The 21,823-nt window shown below is 40.6% G+C and overlaps 1 protein-coding gene across 2 annotated transcripts in view; it reads left to right on the forward strand.

Moving 5' to 3' along the window:
* The window catches only part of LOC140185772 (disintegrin and metalloproteinase domain-containing protein 12-like), a 397,254-nt gene that overhangs the window by 236,980 nt on the left and 138,451 nt on the right, over positions 1–21,823 (forward strand). For both annotated transcript variants that reach the window (XM_072239412.1, XM_072239413.1), the window contains exons 4-5: positions 6,201–6,279; positions 17,241–17,317. In XM_072239412.1, the coding sequence (XP_072095513.1) occupies positions 6,201–6,279; positions 17,241–17,317 (156 nt within the window). The remainder of the gene's footprint in view (positions 1–6,200; positions 6,280–17,240; positions 17,318–21,823) is intronic.

The following is a 21,823-nucleotide window of genomic DNA, read 5'->3' on the forward strand; positions in this document are numbered from 1 at the left end:
CCTTCAGAGCCAGCAGATGAGCAGAGCTGCAGGTCTTGAAATAGGAGGTTGCAGAGCTTTCATTTTGCCACTTTGAAGAAGCACATTCAAAAGCATGGTTCATTGTCATGTCCTGATCTTTCTCTTGCACATCAAGTTTAACTCATGATGGATTGCGATGTCCTTCATTGTTGCCTCAGCACCATTTGTCTACCAACTGGTAAAACATGGGTAACGAAAGCCAGAATGTTATGGTCAACAAATGAGTGTATTTTCAATACTGCTATGCTCCTGTTTTCAAATTTGAGTACACATCTTATGATGAAGGATGTGAAACATCAGAACTAGTATAGAAGTGATCAGACATAGCAATTTTGGGGTGAGGGTTTACAAAGTAGATTTGATGGAGTTGTTTGATGGAGAGCCTAGATCTCCCAGTGGATAGCTAAAATCAGAGTGACAAGATCCAGGGACACACAGATATGAAGATGATTATAAAATGAACTGGAGATCACATGGGGTAAAAATACTTATACAATGAGTGGTTGGCAATTAGAATATAGTGACTATTACAATGGTGGAAACGATTCAGTAGTTGGTTCTACAAAGGAAATGTATAAGTGAGGAGATAATGGGGGATGTACTAGGAATTCTTTTAAAAGGTCACTATGGATCTGACAGGCTCAGTCTGCGCTGACTGTTCTGAATTGCAGCGTGCATGATTCTAAGCTGCAGAGCTCACTGTGGTTTTTGGACAAACGTTTCACTTCAGTCTATATCCTCAGGATGCTGTGGCAGTCAGTACAAACTCTGGAATGCTGAGTTCTGCTTCAGCCTAATGCAAATTAGGTGAATGGTGATTCATTAGGCTGACTGAAACATTTCAAAATGTGGAAAAAAGATTGTGTGAAATGTTTTTAAGTGAAAATTGGAGAGAAGTGTTTTTTTTTACTAGAAAACTCTTTTTGTGCTGTTCTTGTATAGTACATTTGAAACTTTAAGTGAAAATTGCATTTATAATCTCACACTTCCACTTCTCCTATTGTATTACATAGGCCATATTTTTGACTATTCTGTTAATTGGTCAGTGGCAAACTTGCTTGCTACTTTTTATAATCCCTATTATGGTATTACCAGCAAACCTTGAAGCACCAGTTGGAGATTATCTATAATAATATTGTTATCTATAATAATATTGTTCAGCCCCAGGGAATCATTACTTAGAATCTGACTCCAGTCTGAGCAAACCACATTTATATTAATAATTTATTTTCTCATCCTTTGACCACATTTCTTCCCAAACTGCGTTATTTATTTATTCTAGAAACTTTTGACTAAGTATATAAGACCATAAGACATAGGAACATAATTAGGCCATTCGGCCCATTGAGTCTTTTCTGCCATTCCATCATGTCTGATTGTTATCCTTCTCAACCCAATTCTCCTGCCTTCTCCCCATAATCTTTGATGCCCTGACTGATCAAGAACCTATCAACCTCCATTTCAAATACACCAAATGACTTGGCTTCCGCAGCCGTCTGTGGCAATGAATTCCACAGATTCACCTCCCTCTTACTCAAGAAATTCCTCCTCATCTCTATCCTAAAGGGACATTGTTCTATTCTGAGCCTGTGCTGTCTGGTTCTAGGCTCACCCACTGTAGGAAGCATCCACTCTATCTGATAGGTTTTAAAAAGATCTCCCCTCATTCTTCCAAACTCCAGCAAGAACAGGCCCAGAGCCATCAACGTTAACCCCTCCTATATTAACCTTTTTATTCCTGGAATAATTCTCGCAAAACTCTCTGGGCCTCTACAATTCCAGCACATCTGCAGCCCAAACTGCTCATAATACTCCGAGTGTGGTCTAACAATGCCTTACAGAACCTCAGCATTCAATCCTTGTTCTTATATTCTTGTCCCCTCAAAATAGTGCTAACATTCCAATTGCCTTCCTTAACACAGACTCAACCTGCAAATTAACCTTTATGGAATCCCTCGGCTCTTCTGAACTTTGAATTTTCTCCCTTTTTAGAAAATAGTCTACACCATTATTCCTTCTACCAAAGTGCAAGACCATACTATTCTCTACACTATATTCTATCTGCCACTTCTTTGCCCATTCTCCCAGTCTGTCTAAATCCTTCTGCAGACTCCCTTAATCCTCAACTCTACCTGTCTCTCCACCTATCTTTGTATCATCTGTAAACATGGCCATGAAGCCATCAGACCTACCATCCAAATAGTCTTTATGATGGGTCTTTATCGAACACCTTCCAAATATCTATTGACACTGCGTCAAACGGTATTGGCTTTATTTACCCCAATTAGTGTATATCAAAAATCCCCTCGCTAAATAAATATTCTTCCACCTTTTTGGAAGATGAGTTGCCTACACAATGAAAAAATTCAATTCATCAACTAACTCAAGTGGCCTCTGTATTTACAAGTATATTTACTGTTCTTCCGACAGGGACCGTGAGCAACTTAACAGTGATTATAAATTATACACATGGAAATTAATATAAACAATTATACCTCACAGTAGTTAAAATTAAACAATAGAGTTGCAAGGACATAAATGATGTTTAGTTGGAGAGTGCATGTAGTCCCCATAGGACACCAAGGAGGGTATCATCTACTCTGAGCAGTTTAACTAGGGATTATTAATGAGCACTTTTTATCGCGAAAAATCAGATTAACCTATTAAATGTATTTGGTTTACTTCCAAGTGGAACTGCAAACAATCCCTGACTAAAAGGCATTAATAATATCAAGATTCATGTAGAATTTTCAGTTCCTAACTGTGCCTGATATTTTCCTGTTCCAGATCTGTTTATGAGGTACATGTTGTGGCTTGTTCACCAGGCTAAGGTTCTGTAACATTTCCACATATTGGGTGCCTGATTCAGAACATTTACACTTTATCTCAGTGCACTTGTGTGTTAATGTAATGAAACAGAATTATCTTGTTTCAGTATATGCATCTCTAATTAATTTGAAATATAGGGCTTTGATTACTTGTTATAACAGTCCAAGATTACAAATATATGAAAGGTCCTTAATGTTATTAAGCTACTTTAATGCCAAACCAATAATTCGGTTAATGTCAGTATCTTTATCAAAAGCAATTAATAGTGCTATTTCAGTAAATTTGTAAACAATCTGCATTTAACTGACTTAAGAATTGTGTTGTGGCTTCTTACTGCAGTGCAGAATAGCTACATGATTCCTTTGAGCAACATTGATCCGGATGGATTCTCAAAATATTTTGATACCAAAACTGCCAAACAGCGTGACAAGTAGAGAAAAGCTACTACATTTTGTCTACTTATACAATACTGTGCAAAAATCTTAGGCACATATATATAATTAAGGTACCTAAGACTTTTGCACAGTACAGTACTATATTTGTCAACATGGAGCAGAGAGCAAGTTTGAAAATCTGGCAGGAGCAAAGGATGTTGGGAATGGCAAGGGGGGAGCGCCATAAGAGGGGTGTGGGACAGGTGGCCGTGAAAGAGTGCTGAGGTGGGGGCAAGGTCATTTGATTCCTAACAATTGGTTTCTTGATCATTACACAATGTCTCTGGTGCTTCCTGTTCCCTCCTCTCTCACTTCCGCTTTTCCCAACCATGATTACCCTCTCCCTGTCCCCTTCCCACTCTCAATCCACAATGGAGACCCATCTCAGAATCAGGTTTGCCATCACTCACATATATCATGTAATATTTTTTGTGGCAGCATTTCAGAGAAATACATAAAATAACTACAGTACTGTGCAAAAGTCTTAGGCACCCTAGCTATATATATATTTGCCAGACTTTTGCACAGTACTGTACTTTACAGAAACACTTGCCAATGCTTTAAAGATTCCACTAAGTATTAGAATCACATTGATTTTAAGCAGCTTAAGATGCCAACTTTAAGAATAACTATGAAGTTTTCTCACTGCTATTATAGAAATATACAAAATTTTGAATAATGTGGAGAGACTTAAGACATTATCTACAAACCTAGTCCTCACTGATGTCTGTGATCTCCTGTGACTGAAAACACAGCTTCACGTGGATGAGGGAAATGGAAGGATATGGACATGGTGTCGGCAGAAGAGATTAGTTTAGTTGGCCATTTGATTACTAATTTAATTGATTCAGCACAATATTGTGTGCCAAAGGGCCTGTTCTTGTGCTGTACTGTTCTATGTCCTATGTATGCCTAGAATTCTATACTTGTGGTCATTTGGGGTCCACAGCAGGATCCTGGAAAACTGGACCACTTCCCATCTCTCAGCAAGCCAGCCCCATCAAAGGTATACATTATTTATGAAACTCACCATCGCTCTCTGTGATTTTGCAGTTTGGAGCGTTTATAGATCTAGAACTCCGACTGGCACTAAACCTATGGTCTACCACACAGGGAGTTACTCTTGCAACATGGACTATTTAGAGCAGGCAGCTGGGAAGGTACCACAAAGGGGCAAAAATCCACTGGCAGAATACACAAATCCACATAATGTTCTCTCCCAACCCAACATACCCAACGACAAACACTTAATTACAGTCAATTAGCTTTAATGGGTTCTCATGTTGATCACATTCCCAACGTCTGAATACTGAATTGATATTGTCTCTGAACTCTGCCAAGAGATCACCGGGTAAACAGAGGGAATCACTTAAAGATCTCAACAACACCTCCATCCCCATCATCTCATGTGGCCTGGCCCATGGCTGCTTAAAATAAAGAAGCAGCACTTGGGATTAAGAACCTTGAGCCCAATTTGTTGGAACATGCAAAAGTCAGCACACATAGTAGAAGTATATCATCTCTCAATCACCTATACACCCGCCCACTGTAATAAAAACCTCCTGTAGATCCCATATTGGCCTCATCAACAACCTTCCCAAATTCCATTTTCAAGTAGAAGAGACTTCATCCACTGTTCCTTGTCCCCACAGGAGCAGGCAGAGTAGTTTGCATTGGCTGTATTTGCAAGGTTTTGCAAAGTCAAGGCATCCAGAATCTTCATGGAGCTCTCTTCAGAACATCTGCCAGAGGGCACCTTGCTATTATGCTGGAGGATTTCTGCCCCATGTACAAAGAATGGGCTTTTTGTTGCTATAGTTCTTCACCAATCTATCAAAGTCCTTATGATCTTTTTTAGGGGCTCCCAACCTTTTTTTATGCCATCGACCCCTACCATTAACTGTGGGGGGGGGGGGAGGGAGCGGTTATGTGGACCTCAGGTTGGGAACTCCTGCTATAATCCTTTGAGAGCAATATCTCATTCATTTCTTACTGGTGTGGCATCAAATACTGTAGGTATGTCCATAAGAGTTAGCTGCTGAGATGTACCTGCCATGCTAAATGCTGGCAGGTACAAGAACTGCAATATATGAAAAAGAAATGAGGCACAGAAAACAGTAATGTGAGTTTCACAATTAAATGTGGAAGATACTGGAAATACTCAACAGGGGAGGCAGTGTCTGTGGGAAAAGAAGCAAAGTTATAGCTCTAGCTCGGAAACTGGATATCACCTTGAGCACATTGTACAGAAGAACCAGAGTAATGATATTCAGTAAACTTTGATTTGAAGGTTTGATATTCATGTGACATCCAGAAACATCAGAGTGACCCAGAATGCTGCATTAATGTCACTAACAGTGGCTAATCCCAATTCTAGGAGATTGGGTTTGCTGGATTATGGCCGTATGATTGAAAATTTAGGATAGCTTAACTTTTGTTTAAGCATTCGGAGCAGAAGTTAGCTAGAGATTAATAGCTGAGAAGCTGCTTTAGCGTAGTGTGGTTGACTGCCTCAGGAAGAGCAAGAAGTGAGTTTCCAGTGATGCCACAACTATTCATGATAGTATACCTGCCACCTGCCACCTGCCAACATCACCTCAGTTCAAACACAATGTACGTCACTAACTTACCTCTGGATGTGGCAACTTTTGGAATGGAATTGGAAAAACATTTTCAGATCTGAATTTCACCCTAGACCAGAGGACAAGAAAAAAAATTACAATCCTCAAAAATGGTCACAGGTTAATTTGAAAATAACAATACAATTATTTGTGAGATAATTTTGAATTTAAAGCAAGAAAGAGATGATTTAATTTTGAATTATTCCATGTCCAAGGGTTTGATGATGAATTGTTTGCGAGGCTGCATTGGCCTGAGCCTTGTTTCTAAACTTTTCATGTATTCCCTGTCTTGCAGAATGCTTTTTGCTGAAAACTACACAGAGACTCACTACCTGCTTGATGGCAGTGCCGTCACAAACACACGGAGTCATACGGTGAGTAACTGGAATCCCTTGTTCATAAATAGCAAAGCCACATTGCCGTGATTTGAGTACAGTTGCTGAGCTGTCAATCAATTATTATTCATATGAATCCAACTCCAGTCTCTTCGTTATTAGTTTACAGTTCACTAATAGAACACAGAGTCAGATTTTACTTGATAATTAAAGAGTGAAAACTTAAATAAAGGGATGCTTGGCATGAGAATCTATTTATTTATTTACCTATCTAACTATCTGTTCATTCCTTCATTCATTCATTTATTTATCTATTTATGTATTGATTGATTGATTGACATACAGTGTGGAACAGGCCCTTCTGGCCCTTTGAGCCACGCTGCCCAGCAACCCCCAATTTAACCCTAGCTTAATCACGGGACAACTTACAATAAGAACATAAGAAATGGGAGCAGGAGTAGGCCATCCGGCCCATTGAGCCTGCCCCACCATTCAATAAGATCATGGCTGATCTGTCCGTAAACCCCAGCTCCATCTACTTGTCTTTTCCCCATAACCCTTAATTCCCTTACTATGTAAAAACCTATCTAACTATTTCTTAAATATATTTAGTGAGGAGGCCTCAACTGCTTCCCTGGGCAGATAATTCCCCAGATTCACCACTCTCTAGGAAAAACAGTTTCTCCTCATCTTCGTCCTAAATCTTCTCCCCTGAATCTTGAGGCAATGTCCCCTAGTTCTAGCCTCACTTACCAATGGAAACAACATTCCTACTTCTGTCTTATCTATCCCTTTCAAAATTTTGTATGTTTCTATAAGATCCCCTCTCATTCTTCTGAACTCCGGAGAGTATAGTCGCAGGCAACTCAATCTCTCCTCATAGGTTAACCCCTTCATCCCTGGAATCAGCCTGGTGAACCTCCTCTGCACTGCCTCCAAAGCTAGTATACCCTTCCTCAAGTATGGAGACCAGAACTGCACACAGTACTCCAGGTGTGGCCTCACCAGTACTCTGTATAGTTGCAGCATGACCTCCCTGCTCTTGAATTCCATCCCTCTAGCAATGAAGGCCAACATTCCATTTGCCTTCTTAATAACCTGTTGTACCTGCAAACCAACTTTTTGCTATTCATGAACAAACACTCCCATGTCCCTCTGCACAACAGCGTGCTGCAATCTTTCACCATTTAAATAATATTATTCTATTATTCCTTCCAAAGTGGATGATCTCGCATTTACCAATGTTGTATTCCATCTGCCAGACCTTGGCCTACTCACTTAACCTATCTATCTACCTCTGCAGGCTCTCCACATCCTCTGTACAATTTGTTTTTCCGCTCAGTTTAGTGTCATCAGCATATTGTGCTATGCTACACTCAGTCCCCTCTCCCAAATCATCAATGTAAATGGTAAACAACTGCGGGCCGAGCACCGACCCCTGCGGCACCCCACTCACCACCGACTGCCAACCGGAGAAACACCCATTTATACCAACTCCCTGCCTTCCATTGGTTAACCAATCCACTATCCATGCCAATACACCTCCTCCGACTCCATGCATCCATATCTTATTTATAAGTCTCTTGTGCGGCACCTTATCGAACGCCTTCTGGAAATCCAAGTATATGACATCCACCTGTTCCCCTCGATCCACTGCACTCATTGTGTCCTCAAAGAACTCCAGTAAGTTTGTCAAACAGGACCTGCCCTTTCTGAATCCATGCTGCGTCTGTCCAATGGAACCACTCCTTTCTAAATGTTTCTCTATTTCTTCCTTAATGACAGCTTCAAGCATTATCCCAACTACAGACATTAAAGTAACTGGCCTATAGTTGCCCGTCTTTTGCCTACATCCTTTTTTAAAAAGTGGCATGACTTTTGCTGTCAATAACCAATTAACCTACCAACTGGTACATTTTTGAACTGTGGGGGGCAAGTGGAGCACCCGGAGGAAACCCATGTGGTCACGGGGAGAACGTACAAACTCCTTACAAACAGAGGTGGGAATTGAGCCCAGGTTGCTGGTACTGTTAAGCGTTGTGCCAACCACTACACTACCATGTGTAAATTTCATTTGATCGTGTGAGCCATCTCATCAGTTATTTTGTGGGTGTGAAGGATTTACTTTAAAGTGGCTGGAAAATGATGGACCCACTGTTGGACTACTGTGCCTGTCATTGCTGGCTAGCTGCAGTTGTGGAGCTAATGTCACCCTGGGCCATGAGGTTTGCTCAACCATACTGACCTAAAGAGTTGCCTGTAAGACCACAAGACACAACAGCAGAATTAGGCCATTCACCATTGAGTTTGCTCCATTCTTGGCTCAACGTTACTGTCCTAAAGGGCAGGCAATAAGAACATAAGACATAGTAGCAGATTTAGGCCACTTGGCCTATTGACTCTGCTCAATTAATTCCATCATGACTGATTTATCATCCCATTCTCCAGCCTTCCCCCTGTAACCTTTGACACGCTCACTAATCAAGAACCTGTCAACCTTCAGTTTAAATATAGCAATGACTTGGTCTCCACAGCCATCTGTGGTAATGAATTCCACAGATTCCACACCCTCTTTTAAGAGACTCCTGGTTAGGTACATGGAGCTTAGAGAAATAGAGGACTGTGGGTAACCCTAGGTAATTTCTAAGGTAAGGACATGTTCGGCACAGCTTTGTGGGCCGAAGGGTCTGTATTGTGCTGTAGGTTTTCTATGTTTAAAGAAGTTCCTCCTCATCTCTGCAATATGTGTCCATAGGCCAGAGGTGAATGTAGATACAACAACAGCATATTTTCAGATTTGGTAGTCAAGTAATGCAATTTATTTTCATTGGCTTTGCCTTATAATTAGTAAACATTTTTGTAGATATTTTTATTCTTATTAACCTTGGTGAAAGCTCATTTCAAATATTGGTTAGTAAATGTCATAACTACTAGAATGACACAAAAATAATAAGTGCTATATGAGAGTGAAGTTTTTTGTACTAATGTTACAGGGTTTGAGATATCACTGCTATGTTTAAACATTTACACCTGAAACTAGTACTAACTGCACAATACACCAGAGTAGAGTGAGCATTGGTGTGAGTGGATATTGCTGACCTTCACATCCCTGCCTAGGAAGAACGAATTATCTGCCAAGTTCCAGATCTGATCATTTTTGGAACCCTCTGCTGAGAAATGCATGTGTGTACAGTAAACAAGGATATATTTCTATTCAGCGATGATAAAGCCTGTGAAGCATGAAGCATGGACACTTAGAGTCATAGAGTCATAGAAAAGTACAACACAGAACCAGGCCATTTGGCCCATCTAGTCCATGCCGAACCATTGAAACTGCCTGTTTCCAGTGACCTGCTCTGGGACCGTAGCCCTCCATACCCCTACCATCCATGTACCTATCCAAACTTCGCTTAAATGTTGAAATTGAGCTCGCATGCACCACTTGTGCTGGCAGTTACTTCCACACTCTTATGACCCTCTGAGTGAAGGAGTTTCCCCTCATATTCCTCTTAAAATTTTCACCTTTCACCCTTAACCCATGACCTCTGGTTGTAATCCCACCCAACCTCAGTGGAAAAAACCTCCTTGCATTTACCTTCTCTATACCCCTCATAATTTTGTAGATCTCTATCAAATCTCCCCTCAGTCTTCTATGTTCCAAGGAATAAAGTCCTAACCTATTCAATCTTATAACTCAGGTCCTCCAGACCAGCAGTACCCCTGTATATTTTCTCTGTACTCTTTCAACCTTATTTACATCTTTCCTGTAGGTAGGTGACAAAAACTGAACACAATACCCCAAATTAAGCTTCACCAACATCTTATACAACTTCAACATAACATCCTATCTCCTGTACTCAATATACCTTGATTTATGAAGGCCAATGTGCCTCAAGCTTTCTTTACGACCCTATCTATCTGTGACACCACTTTCAATGAATTATGGACCTGTATTCCCAGATCCTGCAGTTCTACCTTGATCCTCAGTGCCCTACCATTCACTTGTTTGAGGTGCTGAAGGAAAGACGACTCTGATTGAATTGTATCCCAAGAAGTGTTTCCAGATTCAATTTTGCAAATCAGTAGAAAAAATAGAAAATACTGGAAATACTCAGGATGTCAAGCAGCATCTGTGGAAAGAGTGACAGCTAACAACCCTTCCTGAGAACTGGTAAATATCGAAAGCAAGTAGCAGTGGAGGTGTGACAGTGGAGTGGGATAAGGTTGAATCGGATAAGAGAGAAACAAGTTAATAATCTTACATTAGAACTCAACATGCTGCTGGCTACTCAACAGCACTGGCTTCTTGTTGAGACATGCTGCTGCTCAGCAGTGCAGTTCGTACTGACACTTCCATCAGTCTTACAGATTAGCAGTTCACACCGTTAGCAAGCTGCCTGCATAAGAAGCAATGAGTGTATGTTAGTCTTACACCTGATTGAGGGGACCAACCAGTTCAGCTTTCTCAGCATTTCAACTCCATGGTGATGACTCTGAGAATCTTAGATGAGCAGAAATTTGTGTCCCTAAATGACATATGATTCTTTTAAATGGATGCTCATTGGTGCCTGATGATCACAGGGCCAGCGGAAGGCAAAAATATATTACATGACACTGTGGACTCCAAACGCAAGTTAAACTGAACAGTACCAAGTGACTGACCTCCCATGGAATTGAAAAGAAATGCAGTCTAAATTGAAGTGGCTGATTGTTTTTTCTTTCCTAAATTCAGTGGCAAAATCAATAATTTGTTACTGAGCTTCTGAACCACTGGAAATTCACCATCATAGTCAAACTTGGCTTAGTTCTATTCAACAGTTTAATTTCAGATTGATTCGAATTTGCGTTGAGACCTCCAGTTATTTCTTTTTTGTTCTGTTTACAAGATTTATATTGGCCAGTTTAACTCTCAATTTTCATGCAATGCATTTTTCCATCTCCGGACATTGGTGCCATTTCCCAACCCATTTTCAAAGTGCTGCTCCTGTTCTGCTATTACCATCCAGAGTCAGCAGTGAAATTCTAACTCCAGTTGGCACCTTGTCCATTTCTTCTTCCCAATCTCACTCACCATTGTGTCAGAGCAGAGAAAACAAGTCACATCCTATCCCTCTCAGGCTGTGTACCAGGACACCGTTTTCTTCTTTGTAGTTTTACAATTTTCTGGTTGTTATTTTTATATATTAATTTATTGCCATTATAGTTAATAAGAAAAAATATGAAAGAAAATAATAATTCCGTACATTTTGGACAAATGTTTAAAATTAAACGTCTGTAAATACGTGCTGATTAAATGGCAAATAACATTTGTGTCAGACAAGTGCCAAACAAGCAAGAATTAGGCTACCAGCCCTTACATTCAGTGGCATTACCATCACTTCCTTCCCGGCCATCAGCATTCCAGGTATAACCATTAACCAGAGAGATTGTTGGACCCACTAGTTAAATTTTGAGGCTATGAAAGCAAGTCAGAGGCAAGTTATCCACTGGTGAGTCACCTTCCACCTGATATCTCAAAGCCTTTGCACCATCTACAAGCTACAAGTAAGATGTGTGGTGGAATAAAGAAAATTTATTTATTTATTGATAGAGATACAGCACGGAATCAGACCTTCCGGCCCTTCAAGCCGTACCATGCAGCAATCCCGCGATTTGACCCTAGCCTAATGGCGGGACAATTTACAATGACCAATTAACCTACCGACTGGTAGGTCTTTGGTCTGTGGGCGGAAACCAGAGCACCCAGAGGAAATCCATGCAGTCACGGGGAAAATGTACAAACTCCTTACAGACAGCGGTGGGAATTGAACCTGGGTCACCGGTACTGTAAGACATTGTGCTAACCATTACGCTACATGCTGTTCAATACCATTGAAATCAACGCTGCCCACTTGAATGTTAGCCCTTTCACCAGCATAAGCATTCATTCCCTAGGCCATCAGCCCATATGAATGCCAGATATGCCATCTATACAATACACTACCTGGGCTAACATCTCTCAAGCTTGTAACTTTAGTCTCCGAGGACAAAGACTACAAGTGTATGGGAACTCCAATAGCTGACGGTTCACCTCCAGGTGATACACAATCCTAACTAGGAAATATTTCCTCCATTGTTCATTACTATTGGACCTCACTTCCCAGTAACACTGTGGGAATTCCTTTAAAAGGAATTCCACACATTGATAAAGACATTGATAATTGTAAATAAAAAGGCTTATAATAACAACAAGCTAACAACCTTTTTAAGGTTGTTAGGATCAGCCCTTATTCCAAGAAATTAACAGGTAAAGAGAAAATCTTCCAATTAAAAAAGAGTAGTGTGATACAAATAAGATAAAGTTCCTCCCTGCGCCTTGTTTGGCATGTCGGGCGGCAGTCGAGCCATTTCTTTAACATTTGTTTTACGAGGCCAAGTTGCTGGCTGGATGCTTAACCCAACACAGATGGAAAGCGTGCAAGGGGCCGGCTGGATTCGAACCGGGATCGCTTCTTCCGAAGTCCAGGTGCGGATACCACTGCACCACTGACAAAGACATAGTATCAAGTACAGAAGCCATAAGAAAGCATGTTTTAACTTATTTCTTAAGGAAACTAACACTAAAATAGTAAACCTATTCTACTCCCAATTCTAACCAAATACAACCATTCTGTTTTTCAGAAACTCTCATTGTCACTGCTGCTGAGTTCTTCTTTGCAGTCATTTCCTGACTTCCTGTTAGTAATTTCCTCTTTATACAAATTCCTTGATTATTAAAAGACAGTCAGGATGTGTCTTAAATTAAGTAAATGCTTTGAAATTCTTTTACAGTTTATTTCCTCTGTCTCCCATGCCCGATCATTAATCATATATTCAGCTGCCAGATTTCATTCTGTAAGAGACCTGAACAAGTTATATACAGGAGTGTGCACAGCAACTTAATTATGCAGTAGCATAATCCAAGGGTCAATTGGATCATCTTATGACGTAAATTATATTATTGTGTGCATTGCTCCTGTCTTTATATATCATTCCACCACAAAGGACCCTCACCGCCTGCGACTTGCCCTTTACTCAATACCACCATCAGGGAGAAGGCTGGCCTTCTGACTCGTCTCTGTATTCATTCGTTCGTTCATTGTATGACGTAGGCGATCATGGTCTTTCCATGACCATGATGGTTCTTGGCGAAGTTTTCCACAGAAGTGGTTTGCCACTGCCTTCTTCATTATTAAGCCTACAAGTGAAAGTGAATACCCTAGATACTTGGGATGTGGCATAAAGAAAAATTCTGTCACTCTTGAAAGGATAAGGTGTATCAGACTTAATAGATCTGATCGAAGCAATTAAGTTGTCCAAAGCAAGCCAACATTTCAGTCTTATCCAGGTTTATATGCACTTTCCATACTGTGTCCTGTGCTTGTGGTTTTAGTTTTTTCAAGCCTGTATGAATTTACCTTAAGCTAAAGCATATTTATCATTACATTCAAATTTCAAAGTAAGTTTTATTATCAGAGTACATATATATCACCATGTACAACCTTGAGATTCATTTACTTGTGGGCATACTCAATAAACCTATAGAATAATAACTATAGCAGAATCAATGAAAGACCGCGCAACTGGGGGGTTCAACCAGAGTACAGAATACAGAAACTGTGCAAATACAAAGAGATGTAAATAATAATAATAATAAATAAACAAACAATAAATATCGAGAACATAAGATGAAGAGTCCTTGAAAGTGTGTCATTGGATGTGGGAATATTTCAGTGATGGGGCAAGTGAAGTTATCCCCTTTGGTTCGAGGATCTGATTGGTTGAGGGATAGCTACAGTCCTTTCATGTGGTGCTGTGAGTCCTGAGGCTCCCGTACCTTCTTCCTGATAGCAGCAGTGAGACGAGAGCTTGTCCTGGGTGGTCCATGTTCTTAGAAAAATTGACAGATCTCTTGTGTTGGGAGATTCTCTTTGCCTCATAGGTACTTTCAGTAAGTACCAGACCTACAATCAGCCACAAATTTTGGAGTGTCATTTTCTAGTCCATGTTAGTCAATAGTGTTCTCATTACTCAGAGACCTATGCAGGAAATGTGCTTTCAGCATGTGAGGTGAGAATATATTTGAAACCCCATTGTTAAACAGGACACTGATAGCCACTGTCTGGGTTCATATCGTGCTGCTTTAATTTCTGTTACTTTGCTAGGGAGGTTATTCCAAGCACATGCTACACTGAATGTAGATGAAGCTCAAAGATTAAAGGATAGCCAGGCACTGACTAGGGATAGTCAGCATGGGAAGTTGGTCAGGAAGGTTCAGGTACTTGGCGTTCAGATGAGATAGTAAACTGGATTAGACATTGGCTTTGTGGGAGAAAGTGGGCACATGGCCAAGTGGTTAAGGCATTGAACCTGAAGGTCGGGTGTTCGAGCCCCAGCTGAGGGAACGTGTTGGGTCCTTGAGCAAGGCACTTAATCACACATTGCTCTGTGACGACACTGGTGCCAAGCTGTATGGGTCCTAATGCCCTTCCCTTGGACAACATTGGTGTCGTGGAGAGGGGAGACTTGCAGCATGGGCAACTGCTGGTCTTCCATACAACCTTGCCCAGGCCTGCGCCCTGGAGAGTGAAGACTTTCCAGATGCAGGTCCATGGTCTCGCAAGACTAACGGATGCCTTTATTTATTTATTTGTGGGAAAAGCCAGAGAGTGGTAGTAGACGGTTGCCTGGGTGATTGGAGGCCTGTGACTAATGGAGTCCTACAAGGATCAATGGTGGGTCCATTGTTGTTTGTCATCTATGTCAACGATCTGGATGAAAATGTGGTTAACTGTTTCAGCAGATTTGCAGATGACACCAGATTGGGGGTGTAGTGGACAGCAAGAAAGACTACCAGAGCTAGCAGAGGGATTTGAACCAATTGGAGAGAAGGGCTGAAAAATGGCAGATGGAATTTAATGCAGACAAGTGCAAGGTATTCCACGTTGGTAGTACCAACCAGGGTAGGCCTTACACAGTGAACCAAAGAGTACTGAGGTATGTGGTAGAACAATGGGACAGGTCCATAATTCATTGAAAGTGGGAGCACAGGTAGATAGGGTTGTAAAGAAAGCTTTTGGCACATTGGCCTAAATAAATCAAAGTATTGAGTACAGAAGATGGGATGTTATGTTGAAGTTGTATAAGATGTTAGTGAGGCCTAATTTAGAGTATTGTGTGCAGTTTTGGTCACCTACCTACAGGAAAGATGTAAATAAGGTTGAAAGAGTAAAGAGAAAAATGGTTACAAAACACCCTGTGACATAATGTCAAAGAATTGTGGAATATATTGTCTCATTGTCAAATATAATTTTCAGCTAAGTGTTAGTAAAATGTTTCTTTTTGGTGGGAGAAGCACAGTAGGATAGTAGTTAATGCAATCACTTTACAGTGGCAGTGATCACCAGTTGGAGTTTGATCCTAATTGCTGTCTATAAGGAGTTTGTACATTTTCCTCGTGACTGTGTAGATTTCCTTTGATTGCTCTGGTTTCCTCCTAGGAAGATGTACAGGTAGGGTTAAGGTTAGTGAGTTGTACACATGCTATTTTGGTGCTGGAAGCCGGGGTAACATTTGCTGGTGGCCCAGCACAACCTTCACTGCTTTGAACTGATGTAAACAATGTATTTCACTGCATTACACACACATAATGCTGGAGGAACTCAGCTGGTCAGGCAGCATCTATGAAATAAATAAATAAATAAGGAAGCGGGGAAGATGCCAGAATAAAAAGGTGGAGGGAGGGAAAGGAGGATAGCTAGAAGATGATAGGTGAAGCCAGGTGTGTTGGAAAGATAAAGGGCTGGAGAGGAAGGTATCCACAGGAGAAAGGGGAGGCGGAGGGGACCCAGGGGTAGGTGATAGGTAGGTGAGAAGAGATGAGAAACCAGAATGGTAAACAGAAGAGAGGAGGAGAGGGAAAGAATTTCACCGTATATTTCAAATAAAGCTAATCTTTAATCTTTCTACTATCGAATCACATGCACTCTTACTGTTCTAATACTGTACTATCACTATTACTGGTCCAAAGAATGTTGTTTGTAACAGATGCACAATATAATGTGATGTTTTTCAATTGGCCATAATTATAACATACACTTGCTTCACTGAATCTCAAATTCTTCAGTGGAATATGTTTGTCTCATTAACTTAAGGACACCATTGTAAGAAGGTAATGTTTAAACATTGGAGTAAGCACAGAAAATATAGTTACAGTATTCCCTGAAATAATCTATAGTACTGTGCAAAAATCTTAGGTACATACATATATAGCTAGGGTGCCTAAGACTTTTGCTCTGTACTGTAGTGATTTTATGTATTGTACTGTACTACCACAAAAAAAAACTAATTTCATGACATGTGAGTGATGATAAACCTGATTCTGATATGGGTCTCTATTGTGGACTGAGAATGGGAAGGAGGCAGGGAGAGGGGAATTATGGTTGGGAGAAGGGGAAAGGAAAAGGGAAGGGAGGGAGCAGGAAGCACCAGAGAGACATTCTGTAATGATTGATAAACTAATTGGAATTGAATGAGCTTGCCTGGTGTCTCAGGGCTGGGTGTGTCTACACCTGCACCACCTCCAATCCCTGGCATGTCTTCTCTCCCACTTGCCCATACCCCTTCCGCAGCACTCCACCCTCAACACTCGCAACATGCCTTGCTCCTGCCAGGCTTACAAACTTGCTCTTTGCTCTATGTTGACAAACAGAGAACTGTGCAAAAGTCTTAGGCACCCTGGCTATCTATCTATCTGTACTAAATATATATATATACACACACACATACACACACACATAAGAATTTTGCACAGTACTGTACATTGTGGTCAAATAATGCTTGATTTTCCTATGAAGTGCTATTCTATTTGTAGACTTGCGCAAATTTGAAGCATTTAACCAATAGGTTTGCTAATTATTTATTAAATGTTGGCACACCTGAGAAAAATCATAGTTAATATATATATAATATTTTCTTTTAAGGGTCACTGCTATTACCATGGTCATGTGCAAGGATATTCGCAGTCTACTGTCAGCCTCAGCACTTGTTCTGGTCTCAGGTATGAATTAAACACTTCCCATTTGCAACATGCATTCTGTTTTTTACCAGACTGGTGTTATTTCTCATTGAATGCATGTTTAAATTTTCTGAATAACAATCCACATGTGGTATCCTTGTGTTATGTTTGGGTTCTTTGGTTTAAGTAAGACAAAGATGAATTAAGGTCAAGGGAGCAGTGACTGATATACTCAAAGTTATTAAAGGAGATGTTCTCCGTATTTTTGATCCTCACTGAAGAGACAAGCCAAATCTTCTCTTTGTTTTGAGTCAAAGCAATGCAGGTAAGAATGCTGATTTATTGGAGTGGGAAGTGAAAAGGGAATTTCTTCTAAAGCATTAATTAAAAAAAATGTCTGGTGTCACTTGACTTCTAGGTGCTCTGTAAACTGACTGACAGCCTTATTGTTTCCTGGCACATCATGCAAATGCAACAAATTAGTGTGTGTCACAAATCAGGCAAAATTGTAGTGCCTGTGAGGCAAGACCTGCAGCTAGTTTAAGCTTCCAACACAGAAACACATCTTTCCTAGAACATTTAGTTCTGCTTTATTCCTGATTGGCCCACTACTGGCAAATTGAAATCTTGTGTCTTCATTCAACTAGGCTAACTATCGATGTTTCATTATTTATAATTGCTCCCAATCACGTCCTCCTCCACCCCCTAACTCCACCTAATTGATGGGAGTAGGCTGATTAATGGTTCGGCACAGACTAGATGGGCCAAAGGGCCTTTTTCAGTGTTGTTGTGTTCTATGACTCTAAGTTATCCACTGGTCTTGATTAGTATTCTTATTGACCTACCCTTGACTAATCCTTGGTCGTTTCCCTGATTAGCAATCCATCCTTCCTTAGGTCTCTTCTACTCATGGTCGTTCTCCCACATTCACCCTGCAACCTGGTTTCTTCTCTCTATTTGACTACCAACCCCAACTTCCATCCAATTCCCCTTCTTCCACTCTGAAGCTGAACATACTTTCCTACGATCTTCACTCTTCACGAAGATGGGAGTTTGTAAAGGAGAGGACTTCGTGTGAGTTTATTTGCGTAAATTCTATTCTAAAACATAAGCCATATATTTTAAATCTGGGCAACAATAACTTGCAGAAGCAAGGAACCAATTGTGAACTCTTGTGATGTGTCAGTTTAAAGTTGTAAATCTGGTTTTGTAATAGTGTTGAATTATGAGCATAATAACATACGAGCATCCAGATTAGAAGCAGGATTAACCGACTTGAACATATCCATCTATCACGAGAGATTTGATAATAAATTCAACTCCATAATCCAACCCATTTCTGGTATTCTTTCTCTCTTTCCTTACAAAGAATCTATCTTCCTCTACCCTAAAATATAATCAAAATCTCTACTTCCATTGTCCTTTAATTAAGAGTTCTTGTGATCCTGTGAAAGGAGATTTCACCTCATCTCTGTCTTAGATAGCTGACTCCTTATTTTTCAACAATGATCACTATTTCAAAGTTCAAAATAAATGTATTATCAAAGTACATACACATTATGCCACCATGTACAACTCTGAGATCGAAATCAATGAAAGACTGCACCCAACAGAGCGAACCAGTGTACAAAAGACAACAAATTGCGCAAATACAAAAGAAAAATAAAGAAACAACATAAATGAAAAAATAGAAATAAATATCAAGAGCATGAGATGAAGAGTCCTTGAAAGTGAGTCCATAGGTCATGGGAACAATTCGGTGGTGAAGCAAGTGAAGTTGAGTGAAGTTATCCCCTCTGTTTGGAGTGTAATAACTGTTCCTGAACCTAGTGGTGAGAGTCCAGAGGACCCATTAGCTGCTTCCTGCTGACAGCAGCAAGAAGAGAGCATGTCTTTAGTGGTAGGGAGGGCTTTATCTGTGATGGACTGAGCTATATCCGATATTTTTGTGGGATTTTTTGTTCAAGGGCACTGCTGTTTCCATTCCAGGCCAGTCGATATACTTTCCACCCTGTGACGAAGGCCCGTCACTGATTACGGACAGCACATAATGCCCTCGCTAAAACACTCATCCCCAGCAGTAATGGTGACTGGGTCTGAAACAGAGCTGCTGCATGGAGGTGTCTCATATAGAGGCAGCAGCAACCTGCACAGGTGTGCTGATAGTGGAGGATACCATCTTTAATTGGATAATTGAGTTAATTAGCTTTTGGTTGGTCTGGGATAGGGGCTTAGCAGTTATAAGCCTCAGGTTACCAAGGCTTTGGGTTTTTAGTTTTCTTTTGTGTTTAGTCTGAGGGTGCTATATATATAGTATTTTTTTTTCCAGTTTTTGTCTTGTTTTGAGGTAAATAAAAGCACCTCAATCTATTTTTGCGACTCAAGCCATCTTGCTATTTTTCTTAAACAATTGACCCACAGTTTTTTGTGACACACCCCATGTCTATAGAAGTTTATCAAAGTTTCAGATGACATGCTGCATCTTTGTAGACTCTTAAGGAAGTAGAGACACTGCCATGCTTTCTTCATAATGGCACTTAAGTGTTGGGTCCATGATAGGTACTCTGAAATGATATCTTCAATGAATTTAAAGTAGCTGACCATCTTCACCTCTGATCACCCAATGAGGACTGGACGATGGACCTCCGAGTTCCTCCTCCAGAAGTCAATAATCGCTTCCTTCATCATGCTTTTCAATCTCCCAGCTATATGCTGATTCATCACCACCTTTGATTTGGCCAACAACAATGGTGTCATCAGCAAACTTAACTATGGGATTGGAGCCGTGCTTAGCCACACCAATTTATTCACCGGAGAGCCATCCTCTCTACATCCACCCCATGAAGAACAATTATAAGATGGCCTTGTATGTGCTAACTTAATATTTGTTCTTCTGTATAGTGTTCTTAAGTGCATTTATAATTCTGGCAACCTGTATTTAGTGTCAGTGGCAATGGAATCCATATTTGGGCCTTGTGAAAATAAGTTTTATATGTTTGTATATGTGCACCTGAAGAAATGAAAAGCGGGTATAAGCTTTGAATGTTCTGTCAACTGAAACATATCAATTAAAATACATTTGATAAGTTTCCTCTCCCCGGAGAAAATAACGCAAGTCAACACCACTCTGAAACAACACGGCTTAGCAGTTCAGTGAAATACCTGTACAAATAAATTTGGAGTCAAAAAACATCTGTAAAGGATCAAGTGCACGGAAATATCCTGTTTTACGACCTTAACCTGTTGAAGATTAAAGAGATGTTTGCAGCTTATAAAATTAACATGTTATCCATCTTATTTCTTTTTGCAACTGTAGAAGGCAGATCCCAATGATTTTGGTACAATACCTGGAAGAGTTTCTGGGGATCATGGCTATCAGGGGAATTAGTTTGCCTGACTTTTATTAATAATGTTTTTTCACTGCCCATGCAGAGTCTACTGTTACACTGTATATGCAGGACTCTCAGCGTAATAAGCTTGTCATGCTCGTCATGGTCCTAGTTTGCCACCCATGAAATCCAAGTAACCCCTCTCATCTATTGTGGGCCTTTGCAACCAATGAAACTCCAGGCTTCGCTGGCATAGCTGACCAATAAAGCGGCGTGGTCTATGAACAGCAACCAGACCTCACCATGCCTCAGACTCAAGAATTTTCCCCGGTTCAACCTGCTGGTCTTTTTCACAGCTTGTGCTGTCAAAGGCCTCTTCAAGCGTCTCCAAATGAGTCTGACATCAGAAGCATTTATGAACTGTTGAAGTAATCCAAGAACATTTGAGATTTTAAAGAAATTAAAAATAATGAATGAGAGATTGATTTGACACATTTATTATTGGTGAAAGATTAACGGTATAGCACGGTTGCTTAGTGGTTAGCGCAACGCTTTACAGTAGCAACAGCCCAGGTTCAATTCCCGCTGCTGCACGTAAGGAGTTAGTACGTTCTCACCATGATCGTGTGTGTTTCCTCCAGGTGCACCAGTTTCTTCTCACAGTCCAAAGTTGGTAGGTTAATTGGTCATCATAAATTTTCTTGTGATTAGGCTAGGATTAAATCCAGGGATTACTGGGTAGTGCAGCTCGAAAGGCTGGATCAGCCTATTCTGCACTGTATCTTAATAAATAAATAGATAAGATAAAGTAAAAAGGAACCAGCTACTTGCCTTTTCATCCAGTTCTGCTACCCCAATCAACTGATTCAAATCAAGTGTCCAGTGTGATCTAGACCCAGGGCCTTTCACTGCAGTGTTGTCTGAGTCCTAGTGCAAGGTACAATGCACCTTTTAGACAATTTAAACGCTGGCCCAGATCAAAGATGAGAGCCGACTTCACTCGCTCTCCGTGATGGTCACTCCTCTCTCCAGGGTGTGGAGCCTTTTTACTGTCCTGTCGTTGGGTCAATTTAATCACTGGCCCAAATAGACTGAAAAGACAGGGTGTCAGCCAGGACAAGGGCTGATTTTGCTCGTTCTCCGTGATGGTCATCTCCATTGTCCTGAGGCTATGAAGGTCACTCTAGCTGCTGTGCTCCATGGCCACTAATATGATGAA

The sequence above is a fragment of the Mobula birostris genome, chromosome 21 (genome assembly GCF_030028105.1).
Source record: "Mobula birostris isolate sMobBir1 chromosome 21, sMobBir1.hap1, whole genome shotgun sequence".
NCBI lineage: Eukaryota > Metazoa > Chordata > Chondrichthyes > Myliobatiformes > Myliobatidae > Mobula > Mobula birostris.